The sequence below is a fragment of the Anoplopoma fimbria genome, chromosome 22, assembly GCF_027596085.1.
Source record: "Anoplopoma fimbria isolate UVic2021 breed Golden Eagle Sablefish chromosome 22, Afim_UVic_2022, whole genome shotgun sequence".
Taxonomy (NCBI): domain Eukaryota; kingdom Metazoa; phylum Chordata; class Actinopteri; order Perciformes; family Anoplopomatidae; genus Anoplopoma; species Anoplopoma fimbria.
Window position 1 is genome coordinate 15,001 of NC_072470.1, and position 10,000 is coordinate 25,000.

Genomic DNA, 10,000 nt, shown 5'->3' on the forward strand with positions numbered 1-10,000 from the left:
AGTTAACTACAGTCAGACTAAAGGAATAAACACAGCTACAGTCAGACTAAAGGAATAAACACAGCTACAGTCAGAACTAAAGTAATAAACACAGCTACAGTCAGAACTAAAGTAATAAACACAGCTACAGTCAGAACTAAAGTAATAAACACAGCAACAGTCAGAACTAAAGTAATAAACACAGCTACAGTCAGTAATAAACACAGCTACAGTCAGAACTAAAGTAATAAACACAACTAAAGTAATAAACACAGCTACAGTCAGAACTAAAGTAATAAACACAGCTACAGTCATAACTAAAGTAATAAACACAGCAACAGTCAGAACTAAAGTAATAAACACAGCTACAGTCAGAACTAAAGTAATAAACACAGCAACAGTCAGAACTAAAGTAATAAACAGTCAGAACTAAAGTAATACAGTCAGAACTAAAGTAATAAACACAGCAACAGTCAGAACTAAAGTAATAAACACAGCTACAGTCATAACTAAAGTAATAACAGTCAGACTAAAGTAATAAACACAGCTACAGTCAGAACTAAAGTAATAAACACAGCTACAGTCAGAACTAAAGTAATAAACACAGCAACAGTCAGAACTAAAGTAATAAACACAGCTAAAGTAATAAACACAGCAACAGTCAGAACTAAAGTAATAAACACAGCAACAGTCAGAACTAAAGTAATAAACACAGCTACAGTCAGAACTAAAGTAATAAACACAGCTACAGTCAGAACTAAGGTAATAAACACAGCTACAGTCATAACTAAAGTAATAAACACAGCAACAGTCAGAACTAAAGTAATAAACACAGCTACAGTCAGAACTAAAGTAATAAACACAGCAACAGTCAGAACTAAAGTAATAAACACAGCTACAGTCAGAACTAAAGTAATAAACACAGCTACAGTCAGAACTAAGGTAATAAACACAGCCACAGTCAGAACTAAGGTAATTACCAGAACAGAAGACAATAGAATAGATAACATTAGAAGACAGTAGATGTAGTAGTAGTAGTGACGATGGAAAGAGGAAATAAGAGGCGACAGACACTCAGGTGACTAGTATTATTTATGTCGGTGGTTTGATTTCTATATAAAAACACTTGGCACACTTGAGTTAACCTGACTGGTTTTACATTCAGCCTTCAGACAAGAAAACAGGGTACAGAAAACATCAAATGCACATCAGCTGATCACCAGGTCACACCCACTGATGTTTCTTTATCATGGCTGCCTCAATTGTTTGATCACTCTTTAAATCTGTCATTCAAGTGCAACTGCTGAACTACATTTCCCACAATGGAGCTGCAGCAGATCTCACTGATTCGCTGAGTTTTATCCAGTGGTTGGTTAGAGGGAAGTTCAGCTTTCAATGTCGTTTATCTGATGTTTTCTGTCTCTATTGCAATAAATAAATACATACCATCCTGCAGCACTGACTGACACATTAAGCTTTCTTCAGCTATGCAACGAAACAAATAAGGCTAGAGATTATTATTAAGTTGCCATGGAAACTCATCAACATCCACAATGGCACAATCAGAAGATACTGTTGGGTTTGATTGACAGCATGCAGTTAAATGAGCTAGAGTCCACTCTTCAGTCTTTCTGAAGCAGGAAGTCAAAGGTCACGGTCGATCCGACTGTTCAAACCTCTGACTGATCTTCGGTCGCCATGGTAACAGTGTTAAAGCTGCAGGTGCAGCCGGTTTACATTCAGCCTGCTGGGCTCGTCTCATTAACAAATACTGCGTGTTGCTCTGTCTTTCTTTTTTCATTTCCATCTGTCTTAACGATCCAGATCATCGATTCTGTTCCCTCCATCACCCTCTTTCTCCTGATTCTCACCCTCTTTCTCCCTCTGCTTCTCCTTCTCCCCCTCCTTCTCCCTCTCCCTCTCCTTCTCCTTCTCCCTCTGCTTCTCCTTCTCCTTCTCCCCCTCCTTCTCCTTCTCCCTCTCCTTCTCCTTCTCCTTCTCATTCTCATTCTCCCTCACCCTCTCCTTCTCTCTCTGCTTCTCCTTCTCCTTCTCCCTCTGCTTCTCCCTCTGCTTTTCCTTTTCTTTTTCCTTTTCCTTCTCCTTCTCGCTCTCCCTCTGCTTCTCCTTCTCCCTCTGCTTTTCATTCTCCTTTTCCTTTTCCTTTTCCTTCTCCTTCTCCTTCTCCTCGCTCTCCCTCTGCTTCTCCTTCTCCTTCTCCGTCTGCTTTTCCTTCTCCTTTTCCTTTTCCTTTTCCTTCTCGCTCTCCCTCTCTTTCTCCTTCTCCCTCACTGCTCCCTGGTTCTTCAGGTCCTGAAATACCTCGGTGAAGAAGTGTGGGTCGGCATTAATTTGCAGCATGTCAGCGCTCAGCCAGTCGATTAGCTCCAGCGCTCGCTCCCAGAATGCATCACGGCTGGACTCCACCAGGAAAGGTTTCAGGGGGTATGAGATCTCATTTCCCAGGTAGGAGTAGGCCAGGTAGAGACAAGTGAGGAAGGTAGCGTGGAGTTCCTGCTCTGAAGAAATGTCCTCGTCCACCGCCTCCCTGCACAGCAGGTACACAAAGACCAGACTGGCTGGACTGATGAAGCACTGGTCCTGCAGGGGGACAGAAAAGTAGTATTACTACTACAGAAACAGAACAAGTAGTACTACAGAGAGGAGACAAGTAGTACTGCAGGGATAAGATAAAAGTGTGTACCAGATGTACAGGTCTGGGGACTAGCTGTAGAGGTCTGGGGACTAGATGTAGAGGTCTGGGGACTAGGTGTAGAGGTCTGCATACCAAATGTACAGGTCTGGGGACTAGGTGTAGAGGTCTGGGGACTAGATGTAGAGGTCTGGGGACTAGGTGTAGAGGTCTGGGGACTAGGTGTACAGGTCTGGGGACTAGATGTACAGGTCTCCGGAATAGATGTAGAGGTCTGGGGTCTAAATGTAGAGGTCTGGAGACTAGATGTAGAGGTCTGGGGACTAGATTAATAGGTCTGCGTACCAAATGTACAGGTCTGGGGACTAGGTGTAGAGGTCTGGGGACAGGATGTTGAGGTCTGGAGGCTAGATGTAGAGGTCTGGGGACTAGATTAATAGATCTGCGTACCAAATGTACAGGTCTGGACACTAGATGTACAGGTCTCCAGACTAGATGTAGAGGTCTGGGGTCTAAATGTAGAGGTCTGGGGACTAGATGTACAGGTCTGGGGATTAGATGTACAGGTCTGGGGACTAGATGTAGAGGTCTGGGGTCTAAATGTACAGGTCTGGGGACTAGATGTACAGGTCTGGGGACTAGATGTACAGGTATCCGGACTAGATGTAGAGGTCTGGGGTCTAAATGTAGAGGTATGGGGACTAGATGTCGAGGTCTTGGGACTGGGGTTAGAGGTCTGGGGTCTAGATTAATAGGTCTGCGTACCAAATGTACAGGTCTGGGGACTAGGTGTAGAGGTCTGGGGACTAGGTGTAGAGGTCTGGGGACAGGATGTTGAGGTCTGGAGACTAGATTAATAGGTCTGCGTACCAAATGTACAGGTCTGGGGACTAGGTGTAGAGGTCTGGGGACTAGGTGTAGAGGTCTTGGGACTAGTTGTAGAGGTCTGGGGATTAGATTAATAGGTCTGCGTACCAAATGTACAGGTCTGGACACTAGATGTACAGGTCTCCAGACTAGATGTAGAGGTCTGGGGTCTAAATGTAGAGGTCTGGGGACTAGATGTACAGGTCTGGGGACTAGATGTACAGGTATCCGGACTAGATGTAGAGGTCTAGGGTCTAAATGTAGAGGTATGGGGACTAGATGTCGAGGTCTTGGGACTGGGGTTAGAGGTCTGGGGTCTAGATTAATAGGTCTGCGTACCAAATGTACAGGTCTGGGGACTAGGTGTAGAGGTCTGGGGACTAGGTGTAGAGGTCTGGGGACTAGATGTAGAGGTCTGGGGACTAGGTGTAGAGGTCTGCGTACCAAATGTACAGGTCTGGGGACTAGGTGTAGAGGTCTGGGGAGTAGGTGTAGAGGTCTGGGGACTAGGTGTACAGGTCTGGGGACTAGATGTACAGGTCTCCGGACTAGATGTAGAGGTCTGGGGTCTAAATGTAGAGGTCTGGAGACTAGATGTAGAGGTCTGGGGACTAGATTAATAGGTCTGCATACCAAATGTACAGGTCTGGGGACAGGATGTACAGGTCTGGGGATTAGATGTACAGGTCTGGGGACTAGATGTAGAGGTCTGGGGTCTAAATGTACAGGTCTGGGGACTAGATGTACAGGTCTGGGGACTAGATGTACAGGTATCCGGACTAGATGTAGAGGTCTGGGGTCTAAATGTAGAGGTATGGGGACTAGATGTCGAGGTCTTGGGACTGGGGTTAGAGGTCTGGGGTCTAGATTAATAGGTCTGCGTACCAAATGTACAGGTCTGGGGACTAGGTGTAGAGGTCTGGGGACTAGGTGTAGAGGTCTGGGGACAGGATGTTGAGGTCTGGAGACTAGATTAATAGGTCTGCGTACCAAATGTACAGGTCTGGACACTAGATGTACAGGTCTCCAGACTAGATGTAGAGGTCTGGGGTCTAAATGTAGAGGTCTGGGGACTAGATGTACAGGTCTGGGGATTAGATGTACAGGTCTGGGGACTAGATGTAGAGGTCTGGGGTCTAAATGTACAGGTCTGGGGACTAGATGTACAGGTCTGGGGACTAGATGTACAGGTATCCGGACTAGATGTAGAGGTCTGGGGTCTAAATGTAGAGGTATGGGGACTAGATGTCGAGGTCTTGGGACTGGGGTTAGAGGTCTGGGGTCTAGATTAATAGGTCTGCGTACCAAATGTACAGGTCTGGGGACTAGGTGTAGAGGTCTGGGGACTAGGTGTAGAGGTCTGGGGACAGGATGTTGAGGTCTGGAGACTAGATTAATAGGTCTGCGTACCAAATGTAGAGGTCTGGGGACTAGGTGTAGAGGTCTGGGGACTAGGTGTAGAGGTCTTGGGACTAGTTGTAGAGGTCTGGGGATTAGATTAATAGGTCTGCGTACCAAATGTACAGGTCTGGACACTAGATGTACAGGTCTCCAGACTAGATGTAGAGGTCTGGGGTCTAAATGTAGAGTTCTGGGGACTAGATGTACAGGTCTGGGAACTAGATGTAGAGGTCTGGGGTCTAAATGTAGAGGTATGGGGACTAGATGTTGAGGTCTTGGGACTGGGGTTAGAGGTCTGGGGTCTAGATATAGAGGTCTGGGGACAGGATGTAGAGGTCTGGAGACTAGATGTAGAGATCTGGGGACAGGATGTTGAGGTCTTGGGACTAGATGTAGAGGTCTAGAGACTACATGTAGAGGTCTGGGGACAGGATGTAGAGGTCTGGAGACTAGATGTAGAGGTATGGGGTCTAGATGTCGAGGTCTTGGGACTAGATGTAGAGGTCTGGAGACTAGATGTAGAGGTATGGGGTCTAGATGTCGAGGTCTTGGGACTAGGTGAAGAGGTCTGGGGACTAGATGTAGAGGTCTGGAGACTAGATGTAGAGGTCTGGGGTCTAGCTGTCAAGGTCTGTGGACTAGATGTAGAGGTCTGGGGACTAGATGTAGAGGCCTGGGGACTAGGTGTAGAGGTGTGGGGTCTAGCTGTCGAGGTCTGTGGACTAGATGTAGAGGTCTGGGGACTAGATGTAGAGGTCTGGAGACTAGATGTAGAGGTCTGGGGTCTAGCTGTCGAGGTCTGTGGACTAGATGTAGAGGTCTGGGGACTAGATGTAGAGGTCTGGGGACTAGGTGTAGAGGTCTTGGGACTAGGGTTAGAGGTCTGGAGTCTAGATGTTGAGGTCTTGGGACTAGATGTCGAGGTCTTGGGACTGGGGTTAGAGGTCTGGGGTCTAGATATAGAGGTCTGGGGACAGTATGTAGAGGTCTGGAGACCAGATGTAGAGGTCTGGGGACTATATGTAGAGGTCTGGGGTCTAGATGTAGAGATCTGGGGACAGGATGTAGAGGTCTGGAGACCAGATGTAGAGGTCTGGGGACTAGATGTAGAGGTCTGGAGACTAGATGTACAGGTCTGGGGACTAGATGTAGAGGTCTGGGGACTAGATGTGGAGGTCTGGGGTCTAAATGTAGAGGTCTGGAGACTAGATGTAGAGGTCTGGGGACTAGATTAATAGGTCTGCGTACCAAATGTACAGGTCTGGGGACTAGGTGTAGAGGTCTGGGGACAGGATGTTGAGGTCTGGAGACTAGATGTAGAGGTCTGGGGACTAGATTAATAGGTCTGCGTACCAAATGTACAGGTCTGGGGACTAGGTGTAGAGGTCTGGGGACAGGGTGTTGAGGTCTGGAGACTAGATGTAGAGGTCTGGGGACAGGATGTTGAGGTCTTGGGACTAGATGTAGAGGTCTGGAGACTAGATGTAGAGGTCTGGGGACTAGATTAATAGGTCTACATACCAAATGTACAGGTCTGGGGACTAGGTGTAGAGGTCTGGGGACTAGGTGTAGAGGTCTGGGGACAGGATGTTGAGGTCTGGAGACTAGATGTAGAGGTCTGGGGACAGGATGTTGAGGTCTTGGGACTAGATGTAGAGGTCTGGAGACTAGATGTAGAGGTCTGGGGACTAGATTAATAGGTCTGCGTACCAAATGTACAGGTCTGGGGACTAGGTGTACAGGTCTCCCGACTAGATGTAGAGGTCTGGGGACTAGATGTTGAGGTCTTGGGACTGGGGTTAGAGGTCTGGGGTCTAGATGTTGAGGTCTTGGGCCTGGGGTTAGAGGTCTGGGGACAGGATGTAGAGTAAAGACCTGCCAGCCTTGAACCAGCAGCGTTCTGTCCACGTTTCTGAACCAAAGGACAATCTGATTGGACGACAGCTCCTTCAGTTTGACACAACGCCGACACAGGAAGTCAGAAAGACAACGAAGGAGCTCGCCTGTGGACGCCTGCAGAGGAAAGGAGACAAGGAGAGGGCACCAGGAGAGGAGAGAGAAGGTAAGGAGATCAGGAGAGAGGAGACCAGGAGAGAGGAGACAAGGAGAGGTGACAGGTAGAGAGGAGACCAGGAGAGAGGAGACAAGGAGAAGAGACCAGGAGAGAGGAGACAAGGAGAGGTGACCAGGATAGAGGAAACAAGGAGAGGTGACAGGAGAGAGGAGACAAGGAGAGAGGAAACAAGGAGAAGAGACCAGGAGAGAAGAGACAGGGGGAGGTGACAGGAGAGAGGAGACAAGGAGAAGAGACCAGGAGAGAGGAGACAAGGAGAGGTGACCAGGATAGAGGAGACAAGTAGAGGTGACAGGAGAGAGGAGACAAGGAGAGAGGAGACAAAGAGAAGAGACCAGGATAAAAGAGACCAGGAGAGAGGAGTCATCACCGTAATAGAAAATATTCATATATATATGTGTATATATGTGTGTATACATGTGTATATATATATATTTGTATATATATGTGTATATATATATATATATATATATATATATATATATATATATATATATATAAATATATATATGTGTATATATATACATATATATATACATATATATATGTATACACATACATATATATATATATATGTATACACATACATACATATATATATATATATATATATATATATATATATATATATATATATATATATATATATATATATATATATATATGTGTGTATATATACAGCGGGTAAAATAAGTATTGAACACGCCACCATTTTTCTCAGTAAATATATTTCTAAAGGTGCTATTGACATGACATTTTCACCAGATGTCGGTAACAACCCAAGTAATCCATACATACAAAGAAAACCAAACAAAGAAGTTCAGAAATTAAGTTATGTGTAATAAAATGGAATGACACAGGGAAAAAGTATTGAACACATGAAGAAAGGGAGGTGCAAAAAGGCATGGAAAGACAAGACACCAGCTGAAATCTATCAGTAATTAGAAAGCAATCCCGCCCCTTGTCAGTGCAAATGAATATCAGCTGGTTCAGTCCCAACTGATGGCCTATAAAAAGGTGTCTCATTACCAAGGTGTCACACAAGAAACATCTCATGATGGGTAAAAGCAAAGAGCTCTCTCAAGACCTTCACAACCTTATTGTTGCAGAACATACTGATGGCATTGGTTCCAGAAGGATTTCTAAACTTCTGAATGTTCCAGTGAGCACTGTTGGGGCCATAATCCGGAAGTGGAAAGAACATCATTTCACCATAAACCGGCCACGACCAGATGCTCCTCGCAAGATTTCTGACAGAGGAGTGAAAAGAATTATCAGAAGAGTTGTCCAAGAGCTAAGGACCACTTGTGGAGATCTTCAGAAAGACCTGGAATTAGCAGGTACAATTGTTTCAAAGAAAACAATAAGTAATGCACTCAACCGCCGTGGCCTGTATGCACGCTCACCACGCAAGACTCCATTGCTGAAGAAAAAGCATGTTGAAGCTCGTTTAAAGTTTGCTGCACAACATTTAGACAAGCCTGTGAAATACTGGGAGAATATAGTCTGGTCAGATGAGACCAACATGGAACTCTTTGGAGGCCATAATACACACCATGTTTGGAGGTCAAATGGCACTGCACATCACCCCAAAAACACCATACCAACAGTGGAGTTTGGAGGTGGAACATCATGGTGTGGGGCTGTTTTTCAGCATACAGCACCGGCAAACTTCATATAATTGAAGGAAGGATGAATGGAAAAATGTACCGAGACATTCTTGATGAAAATCTGCTGCCATCTACCAGGATGATGAAGATGAAACGAGGGTGGACATTTCAGCAAGACAATGACCCCAAACACACAGCCAAGGAAACTCTCCATTGGTTTCAGAGAAAGAAAATAAAGCTGCTAGAATGGCCCAGCCAATCACCTGACTTGAATCCAATAGAAACTCTATGGAAAGAACTAAAGATCAGAGTTCATAGAAGAGGCCCACGGAACCTTCAAGATCTGAAGACTGTTTGTGTGGAAGAATGGGCCAAAATCACACCTGAGCAATGCATGCCACTAGTTTCTCCATACAGGAGGCGTCTTGAAGCTGTCGTTACCAACAAAGGCTTCTGTACCAAGTATTAAATACATTTCAGTAAGCGTGTTCAATACGTTTTCCCTGTGTCATTCCATTTGATTACACATAACTTAATTTCTGAACTTATTTGTTTGGTTTTCTTTGTATGTATGGATTACTTGGGTTGTTACCGACATCTGGTGAACATTTCATGTCAATAGCACCTTTAGAAATATATTTACTGAGAAAAATGTTGACGTGTTCAATACTTATTTTACCCGCTGTATGTATATGTGTATATATATATATACGCATATACAGTACACATATATATATATGTGTATATGTGCATATATAAAATGTACTGAGTCAACCACACACATGCATGCACACACACACCCATGCATGCACACACACACGCACACACACACACACACACCTGCACCACCACCCTCCGCGGTGAGATGATCAGGTCAGGCCTTCCCTGGTTCTGGTTCCGGGTGTGATCCGGAACGGTGGGTACGGGTACCGGGATGGGTCCGTGTCGGTGCACGGCCTTCAGCGCTCTGTGGCGCGTGTCGACGGCCTCCTGCTCCTGGTGCTCCCGCTGCGCGTGCCCGAGCTCGGACGCCGCGGGTTTCACCTTCTTCCCGCCCTTCCTCTTGGCTCGTGCAGCCACGAGGCGTTTCTTCCAGCTGAGCGCGTGCAGCAGCACCGGGTGCCGCTTCTTCTTCTTCTTCTTCTTCTTCTCATCCTTCTCCTCTTCCTCCTCGCGGGGCTCCAGCGGCTTCTGCACCGCGAGCTCCTCCGGCCCTCGAGCCGCGGCTTTCCGCGAGCCCGGAGACAGAGACAGCGCTGTTCCCATGACGACGAGCACACCGAGCAGAGCGAGCCTTTCTGCAGCAGCGGAGGAGGAGGAGGAGCTGTCTGTCTGTCCTCCTGTCTGTCTGTCTGTCTGTCTGTCCGTTAAACCGTTAAGAGCAGAGATCCAGCATGAACACAAATCTCCATCACT

General features: G+C 46.1%; 1 protein-coding gene across 1 annotated transcript; it reads right to left on the reverse strand.

Moving 5' to 3' along the window:
• Positions 1 to 1,791: 1,791 nt before the first annotated feature.
• On the reverse strand, positions 1,792 to 9,850 carry LOC129111542 (cyclin-dependent kinase 5 activator 1-like). Its single transcript, XM_054623523.1, has 4 exons — positions 9,425 to 9,850; positions 6,776 to 6,913; positions 2,272 to 2,580; positions 1,792 to 1,962 (listed from the first exon to the last, which is right to left on the reverse strand). Exons 1-4 carry the CDS (start codon positions 9,848 to 9,850, stop codon positions 1,792 to 1,794), a joined length of 1,044 nt encoding a protein of 347 aa, XP_054479498.1.
• Positions 9,851 to 10,000: the final 150 nt, after the last annotated feature.

Bases quoted from the DNA above. Each gene is read 5' to 3' on its own strand.
- LOC129111542 (XM_054623523.1), bottom strand. From the start codon at position 9,850: ATGGGAACAGCGCTGTCTCTGTCTCCGGGCTCGCGGAAAGCCGCGGCT. The intron at 6,914-9,424 runs GTGTGTGTGTGT...TTTCCTCTGCAG, and splicing joins CGCGGAGGGTGGTGGTGCAG to GCGTCCACAGGCGAGCTCCT. The intron at 2,581-6,775 runs GTCTTTACTCTA...GTCCCCCTGCAG, and splicing joins TGCTGGTTCAAGGCTGGCAG to GACCAGTGCTTCATCAGTCC.